The sequence below is a fragment of the Telopea speciosissima genome, chromosome 9, assembly GCF_018873765.1.
Source record: "Telopea speciosissima isolate NSW1024214 ecotype Mountain lineage chromosome 9, Tspe_v1, whole genome shotgun sequence".
Classification (NCBI taxonomy): domain Eukaryota; kingdom Viridiplantae; phylum Streptophyta; class Magnoliopsida; order Proteales; family Proteaceae; genus Telopea; species Telopea speciosissima.
Genome location: NC_057924.1, coordinates 53,201,295 through 53,222,469, shown reverse-complemented (window position 1 = coordinate 53,222,469; position 21,175 = coordinate 53,201,295). Strand labels below are relative to the sequence as shown.

The 21,175-nt window shown below is 46.4% G+C and overlaps 1 protein-coding gene and 1 long non-coding RNA gene across 2 annotated transcripts; both read left to right on the top strand.

The window, feature by feature from the left end:
- Nucleotides 1-15,165: 15,165 nt before the first annotated feature.
- Nucleotides 15,166-16,410, top strand: LOC122639083 (F-box protein At2g26160-like). Its single transcript, XM_043831919.1, has one exon. The coding sequence runs from the start codon at nt 15,166-15,168 to the stop codon at nt 16,408-16,410; it is 1,245 nt and encodes a 414-aa protein (XP_043687854.1).
- A 1,271-nt stretch (nt 16,411-17,681) lies between these two features.
- Nucleotides 17,682-20,007, top strand: LOC122640459. Its single transcript, XR_006329663.1, has 4 exons — nt 17,682-18,064; nt 18,529-18,683; nt 18,763-18,877; nt 19,884-20,007. It is a non-coding gene; the product is annotated as an uncharacterized LOC122640459 (long non-coding RNA).
- Nucleotides 20,008-21,175: the final 1,168 nt, after the last annotated feature.

Here is a 21,175-nt window from a genome sequence, read left to right as displayed (position 1 = left end):
AACCAAGCATCGAAAGTTTCCGCACGCAACAGATTTGGCACCGTCTGTGGGAACGACGTCAGCAAGCCATCGTCGTTTCTACCAACTTCAAGAGCAACAACAATGGTGCACACGAGATCAGGGCAGCATGGCTCGACTTCCCGTGGAGATAAGCTACAGCCCGTTGTGCAAGCAAAACGATCATCGCCCCCTGAAGCCTCGCGGCAGGGTGCGATCGAAAGACCCCCTCGGGCAGGGGGTGCGCAGCCCAGCACGGGCACCGCGGTCAATCCCATTCCCCCGCCAAAGGGTGGGAATGGCGGTAGTGTGCTAGACACAGCAGCGGTTGACCGGGCACAGGTCGAGCCAAACCTGAACAGGTTGGGCCTACCAGCGCCGCCGCCCTTACCGGAGAATTTGGACCCCGAAGCCCCGGTAAATAACCGTTAAGTTATGGACTTGCAGCTGCAGATGCTCCACACCAACGAGATGTTGTGTACTTTCATGTACCAGATGGCCCGAGGTGGGCTGATGGGCCAACCACTGGTCGCGCCCCCTCCAGCCCCGATGCGTGTAGAGAGAAACTTGCAGCAGAATGGTGGCCAGCGTCGGGTCGAGCCTAGCAGGGCCGCGTCATCACACTCGTCTCGTCAGAAGACTCCTCCTCCACGCCCTAGTAGAGGCGCTCGACGGGATGAACAAGAGCATCACCGAAGCCCGGGGGCAGGGTAAGAAATCAAACCAGCGGGCTCAGTAGCGAGAAGGTCGGTATTTTTTGGTCGGCTTGACGAAGACGGGCAGCCGAGGGGAATCCGAGAACAGGGGGAACAAGCTAAATGGGAGACGTGTTGCGAGACAAGGAGAAGGATCCGCCATAGCCCCCAGCGTCAAAGCCCGCCTCCCAAAGAAGAGCAACAGAGGAGCCCCCGTGGGTCTAATTTCCAGGTGGAAAGAAGAATATGGAGGGATGGTGCTGACCGAGCCGACCAGAACGGCCGACCACAGCGGGACGACTGAGCATACCGACCTCGAGCGAAAGAACAAAATGGCCGACCTAGGCCGAGCGAACAAGATAATTTGTACCGGGTGGATGAGCCGAACGGTCGAGCACCTGAAACCTAACTGGAAAGGCTACTACAAGACTTGGCCGAGCAGGTGGAGGGATTGAAAAAATAGGCGACCCCAGACGCCTATTCACTAGTCAGGTGACACCCTTATCCTCCTGAGATCATGACCGCGCCACTACCGACCGGGTTCAAACCTCCTCCCTTCGACCGGTATGACGGGACGACCGATCCGACGGATCATATCAACTACCTTAATGCGATGATGACCATGTATGGGGGAATCGAGATTATTTCTTGTCGGGCTTTCCCTGCATCCCTCAAGGGCGCGGTGACCTCATGGTTCTCCTGATTGCCGCCGAACTCCATAACAAGCTTCGCTCAGCTTTGTCGAGCCTTCGTTACGCGCTTCTAGAGTAGTATGAAACACAAGAAGACGACGGTCAACCTCCTCAGAGTGAAGCAAAGGTCTGACGAGTCGATCTGAGCATTCGTCTCACGGATCAACAAGGAATCCTTAGACATCGAGGATTTGGATGAGGCCACGGCCCATACTGCGATGAGCAACGGGCTTGCTGACATGGACCTCATCAAAAACTTGGCCTGGAAGCCGACCAGAAACCTGGCCGAGCTCTTGGAGAGGTGTAATGAATATGCGAATATGGTCGAGGTGCTCCAAGCCTGAAAGGGAAACGAAGGCCGAGCGGATAAGAAAAGGCCGACAACCGATGATCGCAAGGAGGACAAGCAACCCAGGACGGATCATCGAGCCGAGAGATCAGACCGAGCTCGGAGCCCCGATTACACCCCACTGAATACCTCGCCCAAGGAGATTTTGATGCAAATATAAGACGACGGGTACATCCGCCGGCCCCGACCGATGCAAGCTGGGTCATCTCGAAATCCCAACAAGTATATTCAATTCCACAAGGACACCGGTCACGACACCGAGGATTGCTATCAGCTGAAAAGAGAAATCGAAGAGCTGATGAAAGCGGGCCACCTGAAGCGATATGTCAAGGGAGGCCGTGAAGAGCGTGGGGGTCGGCGACCTGAAGATTACGATCAAAGGAGAGCCGAGCCGAGGCCAAAAAATAGGCGAGCCGAGCGAGACAAAGATAAAGCCCGAGCTGAGAAGAAAGAGGACGGATCCGGGCCGAGCAGCGACAAGGGAGCTCCCATATACACTATCCTCGGAGGGCCCGGACAAGAGTCTACTCGAAAGACCAAGGCAAACGCATGGTTTGTCGGAGTCACCGAGATGCCCACTAAGAAGCTTAAGCCAGCGGCGACGATCTCCTTCACCGAGGCCGACCTCGAAGGTATAAGTTTGCCTCCTGATGATGCTTTAGTGGTGCAGGTAGAAATTGTGAAGAGACCCGTCCATCGAGTATTGGTCGATACCGGCGCATCCGTGGACCTTATGTCGCTAGATGCGTACCGACAATTTGGCTTCGGAGATGAAGCGCTCAAGCCGAAGGGCACCTCACTTCAGGGGTTCTTAGGAGCTGCCACGACCATCAAGGGCTCAATCGACCTGCTGGTCACGATCGGACAAGCTCCATGTTAGGCGACGATCCAGGTCAAAGTCATAGTAGAACGGTCGGTAGTGGCTTTCAACGCCATACTCGGCCACCCATCATTGACCACTCTCCGAGCCATCATCTCATCGACGCACTTGAAGATGAAGTTCCTACCGAGAACGGTATCGACGAAGTCCGAGGTGACCAGAAGAAGGCATGGGAGTGCTATGCTACTTTTGTCAAGCAAAACAAAGGCAATGTCCAAGGAATGACAATGTGCATCGAGCACCTCCCTGAGGATCAGAGGGATGAGCTCATTGGAAGGGGAGGACGACCCGTGGAAGACCTGACCCAATTCCCCCTCAGCGAGGAAGACCCAACAAAGGTGGTCCAGCTCGGATCATTGCTGAGCGAGGATCAAAGGAATCAGCTCAGAAATGTCTTAAAGGTGAATGTCGATGTCTTCGCCTGGTCTGCTATCGACATGCCGGGTATACCAAGGTAAATAGCCGAGCACCGACTCCACGTGGATCCGAGCTGAAAGACGATCCAGCAGAAGAGAAGGAACTATGCCCTTGATTGGCAAGCCGTGATCAAAGAAGAGGTGGAGAAGCTCCGCCGATCAGGGTTCATCCGAGAAGAAAAATTCCCAACCTGGTTGGCTAACGTCATCATGGACCCCAAGCAGAACGGGAAGTGGAGAATGTGTGTCGACTACACCGACCTCAACAAGGCTTGTCCAAAAGATGAGTACCCGCTACCTCGGATCGACCTCTTGATCGACGCCATGGCAGGCCACGAGATGCTGAGCTTCATGGACGCATATTCCGGCTATAACCAAATCATGATGCACGAGGAGGATGAGCCATACACGGCATTCCGAACTGACTAAGAAAATATTTGCTACAAGGTCATGCCGTTTGGATTGAAAAACGTCGGAGCGACATACCAGCGGCTCGTGAACTATATTTTCCGCGAGCAGATCGGAAGAAACATGGAAGTCTACGTGGACGACATGTTAGTGAAGAGCTTGAAGGCCGAGCACCACTTGGCCGACCTAGAAGAAGCCTTTAGCGTATTGAGGAAGAACCAAATGAAGTTGAACCCCACCAAGTGTGCATTCCGCATGACCTCAGGGAATTTCGTCGGCTTCATGGTCTCTGTCAGAGGCATCAAAGCCAATCCGGTAAAAATCAAGGCCATCCAAGAGATGAGCCCTCCAAGGACGATCCAAGAAGTACAAAGGCTAAACGGGCGAGTGGCGGCATTGGCACTATTCATGTCGAGGTCGGGTGACAAGTGCCTGCCGTTCTTTAAGGCCTTGAAGAACATCCAGAACCCGAAGGACTTTGTCTGGTCGGACGAATGCCAACAAGCTTTTGAAGAGCTGAAGAAATACTTGGAGAACCCGCCTCTTCTCAGCCGACCCGAGCCAAAAGAGGAGCTTCAAGTTTACTTAGCCGCTACCCCGGTGGAGGTTAGCGCGGTGTTGGTTAGGGAAGAAAGCCGAGCTCAAAAACCCATTTACTACATCAGCCATGTTCTTGTCGACGTCGAGACAAGATACTCCGGGTTTGAGAAAGTAGCATTCGCTCTTATCACGGCCGCAAGAAAGCTAAGGCCGTACTTTCAAGCTCATCCGATCGCGGTGCTGACCGACCAGCCACTCAAAAAGATATTGCACAAGCCCGATGTGTCAGGTTGGCTGGTCACCTGGGTGGTCGAGCTGAGTGAATACGATATAAGCTATCACCCAAGGACGACGATAAAAGGACAAGCCCTTGCCAACTTCATCGTCGAGTGCACAGTGCCCGACCTCGAAGTTGAGGAAGAGAAGACAGCAAAAGAGGCGGGGGCTAAGGCCGACCCGACCTGGACCATGAATGTCAATGGCTCGAGCAATTCTGGAGGAAGCAGAGCTGCCTTGATCCTGGTGAGCCCCAAGGGGTTTTGGATTCACTATGCCCAAAGGTTCAAGTTCCCCACCTCGAACAATGAGGTCGAGTATGAAACCCTCCTAGTCGGACTTCGAGTCAGCAAGGCAATTGGCATAAAGCGGTTGAAGGGGTGAGGAGACTCCCAACTCGTGGTCAACCAGGTCAACGGAGAATATGAGGCGAAAGACGAAAGGATGCTAGCTTACCTGAGCCGAGCACGGAATCTGATCTCCGAACTCGAGCACTTTGAGATGACCCGAATACCGCGGCTGACTCCCTGTCAAAGCTAGCCGAGGCCGACCTCCAATATCTGAGCCGATCAGTGTACATAGAGATCTTGGAGAAGCCATCCTTGCAAGAAGAAAGCGTAAAGCACATTGAAGAGGACGGGCCGACCTGGTTGGACACCATTGTCAACTACTTGGAGAATGACCAGCTCCCGGAGAACCGAGATGAAGCAAGAAAGGTCAAGATCCGAGCTGCCAAGTACACCATGATCGACGGAGTGCTCTACAAAAGAGCAATCTCGGCACCTCTTCTCCGATGCCTTGGACCGAAGGGAGCCGAGTACGCCTTGGCCAAGGTACATGAGGGAATATGCAGGAGTCACATGGGTGGCCGAGCTCTGCCATACAAGATACTTCGTCAAGGATTCTATTGGCCAAGAATGCAAGAAGAGGCCATGAGGTATGTGAAGACATGCGAGAAGTGCTAGCTGTTTGCACCAATTCCGAACCGACCAGCAATAAAGCTGACCTCAATACTGAGCCCAATCCTTTTCGCTATGTGGGGGATGGATATTCTTGGAGAATTCACCCCGGCGTCGAGAAACAGGAAGTACGTGGTGGTGACGATCGATTACTTCACGAAGTGGGTCGAGGCTGAGCCCCTGGCAACCATCACCGAGAAGAACATGGAGAAGTTCTTCCGAGATAAGGTCATCTACCGGTTCGGACTACCAAAAGTGCTCATCACAGATAATGGCACGTAATTCAATAACCCGGCCTTCCGAGAGTTCTGCGAACACTTCTACATTGACTTTCGACCCGTCTCAATAGCTCATCCACAAGAAAATGGACAAGTAGAAGTGTCCAACCAAACATTACTCGCCGGCATTAAGAGAAGGTTAGATGAGGCCAAAGGAAGATGGGTGGAAGAGCTCCCAAGTGTCCTATGGGCATATAGGACGACGATAAGAACACCAACCGGGGAGAGCCCTTTTCACCTCGCTTACGGGACCAAAGCCCTCACCCCAGTCAAAGTTATGGCATCATCATACCGAGTGCTCAACTTCGATGAGAAGACCTATGAAGATGGGCTGAGAGCTAACCTTGACTTTCTCGACGAAGTTCGAGAAAATGGCCTACTCCGAAACACGGCATACCAACAGAGGATGGCAAAGTACTATGACTTAAGAGTAAAAGAGCAGCACTTCCGTCAAGGGGACCTCGTCGTCAGAAAGCTCAGCGCATCCCAGCCAAGGCAGCAAGGAAAGTTAGCACCAAATTGGGAAGGCCCGTACATAGTCTCCAAGCAAATTCGCCCAGGGACGTATCGCTTGCAGACTCTGGGGGGCAAGAAGGTACCGAGACCTTGGAACTCAGAAAATTTGAAGAAATTTTTTCAGTAACTTCCTTAAGTATCCTGCTCGGCAAGGTTTATGACGAGCATATTTGTATTTGGCTTCAGCCCCGACGTTTGATTCAATAAAACAAAGTCTTTCTCCACTACTTAACGTATTTGCAAGCTCCAAAATCAAAGTCATAAGACCGATCCTCATAGACCTGGCCGACCTCCAAGACTGACCCTCATAGGTCGGCAACCAAGTCGTAAGACCGGTCCTCATACACCTGACCGACCCTCTTAGGTCGGCAACCAAGTCGTAAGACCGGTCCTCATAGACCTGGCCGACCTCAAAGACCGACCCTCATAGGTCGACAATCAAGTCATAAGACCAGCCCACAAAGACTTGTCGATGTCTGAGCCAACAGGAGCAAACTCTCCCCATGGCCGAGCTGAACAAAGTCTAAAACTAAGCTAAGGCATTACACTCAGCCATGGAGGCTGCTCGGCCACACAGCCGCTTATGTGGTAGCCGATCTGATCTGATCGCTAGGAACAGCGAATTAATTAACCAAGGCAAAAATCATCCTGACCTTAGACATGGCATGGCCGAACTGACGACCCAGTAAAGCATTGCTAAAACAGGCAAGTCCTTAAGCTTGACTAAAGAAACGGGTCGTCAGCTCGGCCACAACACCAAATGGAACAACATACACAAGGAAAAGAGGGCAAACAACTGCCAAGCTCAAACACTTGGGCAAATTTAGAAAAGAACGTTCTATTAATTGAAGGCCGACCCCTCGGCAAGGTTACAAAAAGTGGGTAACTCGGCCCTATACCAAAAAAACCTCCTTGTAAACGACATCCTCGGCGGAGGGGGCGACCTCGTCCCGTGGAGCGATCTCGGCCAGACCACCCTGGTCAACCTCCACCCCAGCCTCATCTCCCAGTTCCTCGGCCACAGTGGTCGCATCATCGTCAAAGCGCGAGAGATTGAGATCGGGATAGGCAGCCTTGATCTCGGCCAAGAGATCAGCCCGGCCTGCCTCAAAACCATCGGCATACGGAGGCTTCCTGATCTCATGGCATACGTCAGCGTACTCCTTCGATTGGAGGTAGTCGTTGATCGCCTCTTCCCGAGCCAGAGCCAGATCCTCCTTGGCCTGCTCCCTCACCTCGTCGAGCTGAGCCTACAGAGCCTTGACCTTCTCCTTCTGCATGGTCACCTCGGCCTCGGCCTCGGGGACAGTGAGCTTCTCTTGAGTCTCCTGACTCCTCTGAACGGCCTCCTGAGCATCCTGGTAAGCCTTTTTACACTGGACGCCTAAGGAGTGGTTCTCGATCAAGAGCCGCTCAAAATGAAGCATGGTCTCCATCGCCTTGGTGAAGCCCTACAAGAAAGCATTAGAACAAAAGTCAGGTCGGATCTAGTCACAAGAGCCGAATAGGAAACTTACCATATTAAAATCCTGAAACAAGGTAGAGAGGAGCTCGGGGTCGGACAGCGCCTCGAGCTTCTCCCTGTCGGCCAGTAGCCGACCTGCGTCCAACCAATTCCTTGGCATGCGCGGCCGACGTCAATACTAAGTCCCCTAGGAAGAGGTGCCAGGTCGGTCTCATCGAAACGTTGCTGGCCGAGGCCCTCGCCAAGACATATCGAGAGATGTCGGGGGGTGAGGCCATGGGCGGAAGACCACCACTCGTAAGATTGACCGAGAGCTTCTGACGTTTGGTGTCCCTCGACGGGCTCCTCTCGCCTTTCCGACCTTTTCCCTTCCTTGGAGACCCCACTGGGTCCTCGGCCTCAAGGCCGACCACGGCATCTGACGGACTCAGCAACACAGCCTTGCCCTTGGAAGCCTTGGAGGACTCGTCCCGGGACTTCTTCTCGGCGTTCTTCTTCCTCCGGTCCGTAATGGTCTCGGCCCTGAGCCAAGCTGAATCCATTAGGGGAATATGGTTGACCACTGCAAGAAAGACAAAACGTCATAGACAAACCAAAAAAGAAAAGAAGACTAAGTAAAGGGGTCAGCTCAGGCGACAGAAATAGGCTCAGCTTGGGCTCCTACCAGGGGTCATAGGCCACCTTTGAAGGAACCCCTCGTCCTGAAGCTGTAGGACATCGAGGGGCTAACGCTGGGGGATCAGGTAGAGCGAGGTCAGCTCATTCTCGGTCAGGGGCAGTAGCCTGTTGACGTAGTTCAAGTTGTTCTCCTTCTACTCGGCTCGGAGAGGGCTGTTTGGAATGGAAGCAAAGAAAAAATTAGGCTTCCAATACTTATTGAAGCTCGGCGTACCGACCAAAAACTTATGGCCGCCCAGGGCCGCACTCTTCCCAGATCGGCGGCTGAAATAGGACTACCCCTTCTCTAGAGACTTCTTCAAGAAAAAGAGCCGAGAGAAAAGCGCCACGCTTGCATCTCGGCCCATCTCGCAAAATAGGGCGTAGAAGCCATACACGGCCAGCCAAGAGTTCGGCACCAGCTGACCTGGGGACAGGTGGAAGTGGTCCAAGAGCTGGTCCACCAAGCCGAGGACGGGGAGCTTAAACGGGTACTTGAAAGGCAGCTCGTACAAAGCCACCTCGTCAGGCCTGATGTAGCAAGACATCTCCCCTGGGTTGGGAGCTCGGAGCTGGATGTTCTCAGGGATGGCATAGGTCGTCCTGAGATAGTTGAGGTCGGCATCTGTGATCGTTCTCGGGACGGTGCCGACACTCCCTTCTTTGGGCTCAGGGGCGTCAGCGGACGAGCTGATCGAACCAACCCCCACTTCTGAAGAATCGCCCTCACTTGACTCCTCATCATCGGACGGGGACGATCCAGAGCTCTCGACTCGATCCCCGATAATTGGTTGGGCCACGAGACAGGACTCCAGGGGCAACGAAGGCTCGACAACCTCGGCCTGATGAGGCTCTACTACATCGGGCTCTTCTGAAGTAGGGCCCAACAAGTCTACTGTGGGAGAACGAGCGGGGAGCTCTCGACTAGACTCGTGCCCTTTGCCGCCCCGACGAGCAGCTCGCCCATGTGACTACTACCAACTGACATACTGGGCGGAGAGGACTTATTGGTTGAAGAAGAATCGAAGACGAGCTGAACACGAACGAAGCAAAAGCCGAGCTGATCACGAACCGAAAAGCACCGAGCGCTGCAGAGCTGAGAAATCTGAGCTTACCGAGAAGTCAATAACTTGGAGCAGTGAAGAATGAACAAGGAGGAGTGGCCTATTTATAACTCTTGGGCTGAACTGATCCAATGGCCAAGGAGAGCTCAGCATAATTCAACGTTCCAGATCAAAAGACGATTTGAATTCCTGAGCCTGCCATAATGACTCTGCTGACGTGGTACTGACGCTCAACTGTCAGACTATACAATGTCAAATCCTCGACAAAATGAGCTCGGCTCGGCCGCAAGAATCTTTCAGACGAGCAGACCAGGAAACTTCACTCATCAGTGCCGAGCCGATCCCTGATGAGTGGGGGGGGCCTGTGATAAGGCATAAAACACCCCACCAATCAGAAGCTGCCACATGGCCGAGCCGAGGTCATTCTAAGAACCGAACCGAGCTTAGTGGAAGACTGTGTCTACTCGATCTTTGATAAATCTTACTGCTTGGCCGAGCTTGTCAGACACATCCAAGTCAACCGTACGTTGAGCCGAACTCGTACGGGTCCGACGAGGCCGACCTGGTAGGCCGAGCTCTTCGGCCGATCTCTGGCCGTACAGCACGACAGATTAATACTTACCCAAAGATCCCCCATCACGGCTGAGCTGCACGCCCGCCGACCCCATGGTCCGAGCCTACGCAGGTCGACCGAGATTGGAGCACCATAGCACGGCCAAGCTCACACAACTAATGATGACCCTCAGGTCATATAGGCCGAGGCCGAGCTCTGAGGTCAAGCTCTCCATGAAGGCTACCATAACGCCCCACCGGAGATCACGGCGCCATGTCAGCACCACCCGAGAATCACGGGATAAGAATCGAGTCACGATCTCATCACGATACCGAATCACACTCCCATGAGGACTCTTACCTTAACAAGAGTCTGACCCCGAAAGAAACTCTCCACTCCACTCCGCTCCGCGGGAAGAGCCTTACCAAACAAGGACTCTTACCATATTAAGACTCCTCCAACCGCCTCATCTCCCTCTATAAATACTAAGGTATGAAGCTCTATTGATCATCACACTTTTACTAGCTGTTACGCTGTTGCACTGGTGATCTAACTTGAGCATTGGAGAGTCCTAGGCCGGAGCCACACTGGCTCTCTTGTGCTCATCACTTGGTCTTTGTAGGCTCATCCGTGGGCGAACCAAGCATCGGAGGTTTCCACACGCAACACATCCCTTTCAGTGCACCGGGGATTTCATTCATGGAGGGGGGCACAAAGCTCCGCATTTGTATCATCAGTCACCAACGGATTAATTGTTGCAAGAGCTTGGGATAACGAGTTCATCTTAACACCTTGTGAAGTTCAAGACGCACTAAAATGATTTTGCAACTCCACTTCTCACACCAATTTAGTCCACTCTCCCGAAGCCAATTTCAGCTTAAGAATCCGGTTTATTTGATGCCGTTGGGCTGCTGTAGCATGAAAGAAGGCCGGATTTTTCTCCCCACTGCTTATCCAATCAACCCTTGGTTTTTTATGCCAAAGAACCTCCTCACAGAGTTACAGGCTAATTCTTTTTCCAACTCCTTAGATATCTCCTTAAGGTTTTTAATTTTAGATTGGATATGATTGAATTCCTTCTTATTCCACTCCTTCATCTTCTCCTTGCATTTAACTGATTTCTGAAATATTGGGTGCTTACCCGAATTGGTAATTGGGTGAGATCAAGCCTGAGATACAACCTCCTTGCATCTAGACTGACGAAGCTAATCTGCTTTGAATCTAAAGGGGCGTGTGCCTAACAATTTTCCTTCATCCGTATCGATAAGAATCAGGTTGTGATTGGAACAAATAGTAGGTTGAATAAATATATTACCATTATCAAAGCATGTTCTCCAACTAGCATTCACCAACGCCCTATCTAATTTAATACAAATATTGTCTAAACCATGTCGTTTGTTGTTCTAAGTATAAGAGAATCTAGTAGAACCGAGATCAATGAGACTACAACTGTTAATGAAGGATTGAAATGCTATAGAATTTCACTGCTCTGGTTTAGAACCTTCGAACTTTTCGTGCTACACCAAGAAAGAGTCAAAGTCTCAAACACAAAGCAATTGTTCATGCCTTGAAGTGCCAAAAGCCATTATCCGATCCCACACTTCCTGTCTACGAGCCCTGACCAGATCACCAAAAGTACATGTTAGGAAAAATATCTCTCCTTGTTTTGATGAGACCTCTTTATCAATCAACCTCAAATTTGCTGATATAATCTTGAGTTGAATATAAGCCTGCCACAAAATAGCTAAGTCACTCGAAGCTCCCATTTAATTTTACCCTTAGTCCATACTGATCCATCAATAAAGGCCCATTTGTTTAACAGGTAAAAAATGGTGGAAAAGAATATGATGTGAACCCTACTTGTAATGGGGTGAAGAAACATCAAAGGAAAGGAAAGGAATTGATAGTTAGTCATTCCTTGTAACTCTTCTCCTCAATGTCTTACAAAAAAACTATAGGACTTTTGAGAAGGGAAAACTTGTGTGTCATGTAAGGAGACGATTAAAAACTAACAAAGTCATTAATGAACCCAACTCGCCTTTCAAACAAACAAGTGAATTTTATGGAAAGCACATCTATTAACTCACCCATTTTCTCCCATTTCATTATTTTCCATCAAACAAACATAACCTAAAGGATCAGCTAGAACTTGGTACCAACTCCTATCGATGCCGATATGAATAAGCTGATCCTACCAACCTACTATCGATTATTAATAGGGAAAATTTCATGGACACCCCCTAAAAGTATCCAATATAGCTGAAACTTACCATATTTTGGCAAAAAGGCACAGACTACCCTTATTTTATGAAGATATATGAACTTAGTCCACTCCGTTAGGCTTTTGGGGTTAAGTTGCTGTTAGATTTATCATAATGGCCAAATTACCATTAGAAGGGATAAATTACCATAATACCCCTTAAGGGTAAAATCCTCTTTTACCCAATAAACAAAACAGTTCATCGTTTTACCAGCTAGGGCTGAAGGAAGAAGACGATGGAACTCATCTCCATAGCTGGGCTGTAGACGGTGACCTCTGCCATTGCTGAACCCATCTCCAAGCTTGGAAGACAAAGAAGGAAAAACCCCCTCTCTGCTTGTCACATCTGACCTCTCTTCTCTCCCTTCTCTCGTTTCTGTGGGCGACACCAACGGTAACGACAAAGACCCTTTCAATTCTTCCGGGGCTGTTCTTCTGCTACTTGTTTGAGGAATCGCAGTGTGGAGTTTTGAGGTCGGTGGGTTTTGACAAATTTTCCCTATTTGTCCTCTTCATTTCACTAAACCTAAAGTAGAAACCCAACATTTCCATTTTCGATCTCCATCTCCATCATCTAGCATAGGAAGTGGTTTTGCCCATCTGACAATGAAATTAGGTACCTTTTTCTCTGGAAAATCGAGGGTTTCAGAGAGTAGAATACCACAAGTTGATCTGGAACCGTATGTGATTATGCAAGGAGGGCAGATCTGTGAACAATTTCTCGAATTGGGTTCGCAACCACTGCATCTCGATTGAACGTCAGAGCTGTGAAGCTAATTGCATTTCGGATTTTTGCAGCCTACAATCTTGACGGAAGAAGACAATTTGGGGATGAAAGTTGGGATACTTGAGGGGTTTTGGTTTACGAAAGAACAGTACATGCGGGTATAACGGTGGGTACAGGGGAATCAGACCAAATCACTACCTTTGTCCATTATAAAGGGGACGGGCTGAGGTGGAGTACCGAAGCTGAGGGAACTGGAGTATCCTCCATACCTGTGAGGGAAAAGAGGGGTTTTAGAGAGAACAGAGATTTGAGGGTTCTTTAGGTGTTTGGCTTTGAGTAAAGAGTCGGAAGCCAGGTGGGTGAGCTTCTGCCATGGATCTGCAGAGGGGTTCTTGTTAAATTGTGAAAGAGAGAAAGAGAGAGATATATCCAATTTTTTTGAACCTTCAATATATAGATTAAACATCAGCTTAAATGAATTTCGATGGTTCCCCTTCTAAAAAACAAAAAACCTTCAGGAGGTTTGCCGAGAGCTGCTGCTCTGCTTTCTCTTCTCCAAAAATCCTTGCTAGGTTTTCTAGGTTTGAGAGGGATTGTGTGAGAATTACCATAGCAGCAACGGGGAAAAAATTGCAGTGGCTGATTAGCCACGGCAGTGGGGTGGGGGTGGGGGAAAAAATTGCAGCGGCGATGGGTTACGGGAAAACAGAGGAGGTGGGTCCTGAGACTTCTGGCCGGAGAGAAGGGGAGTAAGAGAGAGAGAGAGAGAGAGTTGTAGATGCAATCCTTGACATTGTTGAGGTGCAGAACAGTTTCAGTCGTCGCACGGAGACGGGGTTGCAGGGGAGCAAGAGGAGGGCTGGAGGGGGTGGCGGCGGCCGAAGAAACAACAGAAGGAGAAGGAGAAGGAGAAGAAGAAGGGGAGAAAAAAGGAATAAAAAAAAAGTCATTAATTCATCATTAAGGGTATTATAGGGATTTCACTGTGGTAAGGGTAATTTTGTCATTTCAAAATAGGATTGACAAAGTTCGAAGATATCGCCGGAGAACAGAGCTTGAAGAAACGCCAGAGAACAGAGCTTGAAGAAAGTTGTTCTTCACGTTACAAAGGGAAGAAAATGGTATTTCCTAGTAAATTTTTCCTAAAAATTACTAAGGGGTAAAATAGTCATTTTAAACTTTGGATGATACTGGGAGGGTAAAATCGATATTTTATCATGGGGGGTTCCTTTGCTTAACGTTAGGGGGAAGTTTGATATTTTGCCAAAATATGGTAAGTTTCAGCTATATTGGATACTTTTAGGGGATATCCGTGCAATTTTCCCTTCTTAATATACTGTTCGGAATTCCACTCCTTCGGAATAGAGTTCCAAACATTAATCTAATGAAAAGGATAAATAACACCACCCAATCACATAGTGTGGCGTGTACCTGCACCTTTGACAGTCGTGCGCGAAATGATCGATGCGCCCCTGATCCTTTCCGTCTTTCTAGGGGATGCGGCAGTCATTTTCAGCATGGCTGTGTCTAAGCACAAGTACATGCCGCACTACGCAACCAAGTGGAGTTCTTTCTCCCTAAACCGTTGCGTTTTCCTGGTCGTTTTAGTTATGCTCTGGGTGGTCTAGGTGGACTCCTGTCGCCATACGCTCCTCGAGCACGTGCGCTTTGGGTGAACCGTAAACGAGGGTTCAAATACAATGGGGAATTGCGACTCACTCTCACACGAGGGAGAGAGGAGAAGCGTGTGTAGCTAACGGTAATAGGGTTTTCTTTGAAAAGGATAAATCAGAATCAGTTTATAACTGGGAATCCTGCACTCTCAATTAAATCCTACTGCTAGTACGAAAAGCATATGTGTATATTTATAGGGGAAGGTGAAAGCTTAGAAGTTTAGAACGAAGGAAGGATTGGATCGAGCGGAAGAGTGATACAAGTTCGATTGTGGATCATCAATTCCTTGTGGGCGCTTCAATACCATAGAATTGAAGATCAGTCACTCTAGGTACTCAAATCGTTTTTCATTCAACAGGTCCTCTGTGTGTGTGTTTATTCTTCCTGTTGGTTTAATTTGTTGATATATGTTTTAATTGAGATTTGGTGTTATTGGACTCAATGGATGGATGTGCAATATAAAGTTTTGTTATTGCGGATTGTTGTTATTACTGTTCCAATTAATTAATTAAACAGTGCATCAATGACACTACACTCTGCAAGGAACAACTTTTAAGAGTTTGGTCTCTGAACCAGTGCTTGGTCTCTGGGGCTCCCTTCTTCTTATCATTTTTTCTCAGTTTCCTTACATCTCGTATATGTCATTTTTTAATTGTGATTATTTTCTTTAGGTGTATATTTACTCAATTGATTTCATGTATTAGCAGGTAGAGGTGTGAGCTCCCAAACCGTGGTATCTGTGGTTATTTTCTATTTAGCATGGCTTCCCTTTCCGCTGATTGCAATACTATTGCTACCTGCTCAACTATATCTGGTACCAATAGAAAAAAGTTGAAAAACACCATCGATTGCCATGGTGTCAAGAATATTACTGTTGCACTTCCAGAGGATATCATGATGTTGATCATTAGCAAGTTAGACTTGGTGGGTTTTCATTGCTTTAGTGCAGTCTGCAGGTCCTGGCAAGCGATGGCCATTGCTGCCAAGAAAATAAGGTTGTTGCACCTGCGACCTCAACTCCCATGGCTGATGCTTTCTTCATTAGAGGATCATCATCCTGGGTTTTTCAGTCTCTCCCATGCCAAAGTTTTCAGATTAGAATTGCCCGAAGCATATGGTGCTCGGAGTTTTGGGTCTAATTGGGGATGGTTGATAATGGTGGGTAAGATGGGACGCAATTTCCTTTTGAATCCATTTACTAGAGTTGTAATTGAACTTCCACCACAAGCTACTCTTCCTGTTCAGTTACCTTCATATATGCTTTATGTACAGACTGACAACCTTATTAAGAAGGCTATGTTGTTGTCACCTCCTGCTGCTGTTACTAACAACAATTCTAATTTGGATGATAAAAATAATGTACCCTCTATGGCAACGGATGATTGTGTGGTTATAGCGATTTATTGTATCCATGATTTAGCCTTCTGTAGGCCAGGGGATGAGAAGTGGACCGCTTTGGGAAAAAGTTTTCGAGACATTATTTTCTACGATGGAAGATTGTATGCCATTACTGAACAATGTGATCTTAAATTTGTGGAGTTGGGTCCTCATCCAAAAGTAACAAGCTGTAACATTGCTCGTCCAGCAGAAGAGGATCTTTGCCTTCCGACTAACATGGGGAAGTCCTTTAATTTGGTTGAATGTCTTGGAGAGTTGTTGATGGTTATGAAATGTTATCTACGTGACAGCCTAAGTACTGTTTTGCTCAAGATATTCAAGTTAGATCCAAAGGGTCAGAAATGGACTAAGGTGAAGGAATTGGGTGATCAAATGCTATTTATTGGCACAAGTACTGCCTTATCTGTCTCGGCACGTGACTACCCTGGATTTAGAGGAAATTGCATATATTTCACAGAAGCTGACAACCTACCAGTGCTTGAAGCTATAGTAGGTGGAAGAACAGTAGTTGGATTGTTTCACTTAGAAGATAACAGCATTGAACATTTCTTCTCAAAGCCTATCTCTCCTGTGTCTCCACCTATCTGGTTCGCACCAATTTTTTGATAGAGAGGAGGAGGGGGTTTGCGCTGGCTGTTGAGATGGGGTATCAAATTTATGCCTTCAAGCTTGTCCTATAATTAAAATTATGCGGGATAATGTGATTTTCCTGTTACTGTACCTTTATGCCAATGTATATGTTGAAACAGAGTGAGTGTAAGAGATTTGGGATGAGTGGATCTATTGATCTTACATTGTGGTTCAAAAATTTATGGTATTCTGCTGATTTCTTAAATTCATGCCTGTTAAACTGCAGTGGCTTGTCAATCAGCTCGTCTATTACATTGGCAGGACTGAGTTTCATGTTTTTGAAGTCTATTGTCCACGTCACACACACACACTCTCTCTCTCTCTCTCTTGTACTCATTATTCCCAAACTAAAGAATAAGGCACCATGTTTTTCATAGTTTTACCCTTTTCAGAAAAAAAAAAGATGGACATTCTAAAATCAATAAACGACATCCGAATGCAAGTTGTGTAACTGTAATATAAAAACAACTGTATGGCAGATTCAAAAGATTCACAAAGAGCAGACAGATGTGCTGGTAAAGTGCACACCCCATATTCTGAAGTCCTAGAGTCATCACTTTGGCTTCAAGTAGATCCGCATGAAGACTTTTACCCTTGGTGGAACTTTCCTTGTACTTTGCAGCTTTGCATATCTTAACATGACCCAAATGAAAATTGAGTGAGAGACTGGCTTCTCTACTCTTGAATGTGTAAAGGAAAAGTTGCCATTTTCTTCTTTACAGTTAAGATAACATTTGTAGATCTCCTTGGAAAGTTCTGCCGTCAGCATTGGTTATTAGAACCAGTCTAACTCTATAATAAGTATAACTGATCCTGTGTATCCTTCCTCAGAAACATCTCAAGCATCCAAGAAATTAAAAGTAACAAATTCAGCTGAAGAAGAAACAAAATATGCGAATGGAGGACATAGTTGTCAAGGAATCAATAGCACTTGGAGGCCTTGACAACTATGATGGAGGATCATGTGATGCTAATGACGAGGAATCGATAGCACTTGGAGGTTTTTTCTGTTGTGAAGTGAAAATATTGTCTTAAGGGTCAAGATCTGATAATTGAGTGCTCACGTATAGATTCGTATAGGAAGCCTAATGATGCCAAACAGAATGCTGATTTGAAAGTTCTGTCATGGTTAAACAAATATCTTAAGAAGTTAGATATGCATGTAGAGAAGCTGTCCTCCTCTGGGGAAACTCATGGTTTTTTATTTTATCCCAAAAAATTTCAAAGGAGTCTGCATTGTGTCTCTGTTCATGCTGGTCAGCTTGCAAGTGCTCTTTGAAAATGCAGTTTGTTGGCCTCAAGTTGCATGGATCAGCTGAACACAACCCAGGAACGTAGTGCATGTTCTTTCAAAATTGAAGGTCTGAATTCTGGTCTAACGGGTCTTTAATATGCATAAGTTATGCTGTCTCTTTAGTAAGAAAAGGAGAACATATGAAAGAATCTCTGGAGAGCAGTGATGAGTTTGAGTTTGAAGTAGGAACGGGAGCAGTGATTCCCCAGGTTGAAGCATGCGTAACTCAGATGTCAATGAACCAGTCTGTTCATTTTAATACTGAGCTTCCTCTTCATGGATTTATTTTTGCTGCAGCTGGTGATGCTGCAAAGTCTATTTCACTGTTATCTATGGGTAAGATTCATTTTCCTATCTCCCTTTTGTCTTTATGTCAAGGAAATAGTCTGAGAAGCAATTCACTGTGTTATTAGTGGGCTGTACTCTCTACCTACCATTGGCTTGTGGGCCTATTTATGATAGAACAGAAGAACAGCATGCATTGAATGATCCTACATTCTGATCAATGCTTATTTTCTTGGCCTCAATGAAAGCGTCTTCCAATGTCCAAGAATCTCTTAATGCCTCAAATCGCTATTTTCGCCTAAGACATTTTTGCACCCTAGCCATTTGTTTTTCGTTATGGTCCATCAATTGGACAACCATGATGAATGAGCATATGCACATTACTTACAGAGGTGAAGCCTCAGCATGATTGACAGTGAGCCGTCATATTTCTGTTACTTTGATATGTTTTGCATTATGTCCTGCAGTATTGATGTCGACCAGCTTTGTGTTGCACTGATGGATATTCCTTGAAGGGGCGTGCTTCTTTGGAGTATTCTATATCTTTGCTGCGTGTGACGGAACCCTTGGAAGATATAGAATGGAGCAGGCTCTGTTCAGCCCTCCTCTTTCGAAGCACTGAGTGGAATACACATTGAGACACATCAATGAATCCCGTGCTTCTACTTTGGTATTTATTTAGTGTGCTTATCTTTTTTCTGTTTTCTAATATAAACTATTGAGAGTTCAGAATTTCTTTTTCACTACAGGTTGACTTTGTGTGGGTCTGGCAGTCTATTGGATTCTCTATTGGATATTTCCACCTCCCTGGAAAAAATTGTTGGTGTTGACATTTCAAGGAAGAGTCTAAGTCGTGGAACAAAGGTTTGAACCAGCTGTATACTTGATTTCATGTTTAGAAAATCTTCTTCATTTGATATATCAAATATTTGCATTTTATTTTTAGGGCTTCTTGAGAGGAACTGAGGAAGACATGCATCCGGATGGGGAACTGGAAGGATCAATGAGTTGCTCCTACTGAACGCATGAAACACATGTAAGGGGGTTTGGGTCCCCATAGAATGGTCCTTCATAGGATATTTACACGGTTAAAAGTTCACCCTTTTATAATCCTATCCAGATCATCTTGTCAGTATCATCAAATTACTGGCATAATGACCTATGGTCTCGTTGGTGAGATCCAAATCTCACCTTCATTCCATGCGTTCGGTATATACAAGGGAGCTGGTTTCACATGATCTAAATTATTCCATACGGTTCTGTTTGTTTCCAGGTGAAACATGTAAATGGAAAATTTTCAAGTAAATTTTTTTATACTCTGATTTTACCTGAAAATTGTCCTTTATTTACCGGGATATATATAGAGCCTGTACATTTGTTTGCTTACACATTTAGATTTTGTCCATGTATATGGTGTATTTATGGGTCTGAATCTGTTTTCACCTTGTGCTTTAGGCACGGGTTGGACCTGATGGTACATAATTCTCAACACTAGGTAGCTCGAGTCGCAGCCCAACATGGTTCCACTTGTTTCACGATGTCACACTCCCTCTGGCATCTGTATAAAATTTTACCATTTTACAACCCATTTATTGAGAACAGTTATGGAACAGTGCCGATGTGTGCATGGAGTTATATGCATGACTTAACTACTGTATCTTCCATCAAATGGATGTATCAGTCTGCTGTGTCACCTTTTTTGTTTGGTGGAAAACCCATAACTGCGGATTTCAGAATGCGTTATGGGATTCATTGACAATATTTATGGTAGAGCTAGTCATTCCATTCATCTTCCAGTGTTGTATTTCTGTTATCTGTAGCTAGAACACACTTGCACTTGCTACATATCTAAATTATTTTAATAATGCAGGCACTCCATTCGAAACCAAGTGAAAATTCTGACCCTGCTAAACCAAGTAGAGGCATAAAATCTGCCTCGCTATATGATGATTCCATCACAGTGTTCGTCTCTCGTCTTAGTGAATTTGACATTGTTACATGCTTAGAGGTATTGAATTGTCCCTCTTATTAACCAGTTTACAACTTCTTCAGAGTTGATTCCTGGAGTGAATTTAGTTACACAACCATGGATCTATAGCCCTTTAAATGCAAAATTTAGTCGTGCAAATTTTCGAAAGCAATGTATCAATTTCTTCACAACTATTCAGTCCATAATATCTAGGAGGCATATGTGCATGGATTTTCAGGGACCACCGTTTAATGGTCCACCTCCCATCTAAGATGTCTCCCAAGGATGATTGATATAGATCCAATTTTTCATAGTGTTGAAGCTCTATTTGTGTTTTATAATTAGGATTATGAAATCCTAATTTGTTTCTAATTTCTGTTTAGTTTCTATTTTCCTATTGTAACTAGGATTGCTAATAGGATTAGTTTCTGTTTTCCTTTTGTAACTAGGATTCCTAATATAATTAGGAATCCCCCTTTGGCTGTAATCTTTTCATACAAATAAAGGTTGGGTGAGAGAGGCTGTCAAGTTCGATTATTCTTGACAGAACTTCTCTCTTCTTCCACTTCTTCTCTTCTCTCTCCTTCTCGATTCTGTTTTCTAGAAATGCAATCTGCTACATGGTATTAGAGCACAATCATTAATTGATTGCTACTCTGTGATTTTGGTTTGAAGGTCTTTTCAAGTTCTTCTTAAAGGGGTGCAGCACCCTATGCTGCATATTACTACACATTATACCCTAGATGGAGTTTTCAATTGAAAACTAGTATTCTATTTACTTACCTGCTATACATGATCGATTGGAGGCTATTCTTTTCAACCTGCGGTTCTTGAAGACTCAATCTGGAATTTCTTCTCGAAGATTATTTTTATATCCTAATTTGGATCCAGTGAGTGGATCATTGCTGCAGTTTGAAGGTAATTTTACAAGGTATGTCTGCTTCTTCTTCTCTAGTACCCTAGCTAGGGTTTTCTTTCTCCAATCGATCCCTATTTTCTGGTGAGAGATTGGGTTCTGTTTCCCCTCTCCCAGAACAACACTTGGGTGTCTATTTTGATGCTTTTGGGTTGATAACCCCTTGGAAGGATTGTTCTCCATTGCCGGTTGTCTTATTTGGTTTCCAAAACCCTAATTATGCTACTGTTAAGTGTGCTGTTGCTGTTTTAGGGTTTTTAAACCCTCATATTGTCCC

Excerpts from the sequence above, each read along its gene's own strand:
- LOC122639083 (XM_043831919.1), top strand. The coding sequence starts at position 15,166 with ATGGCTTCCCTTTCCGCTGATTGCAATACTATTGCTACCTGCTCAACT.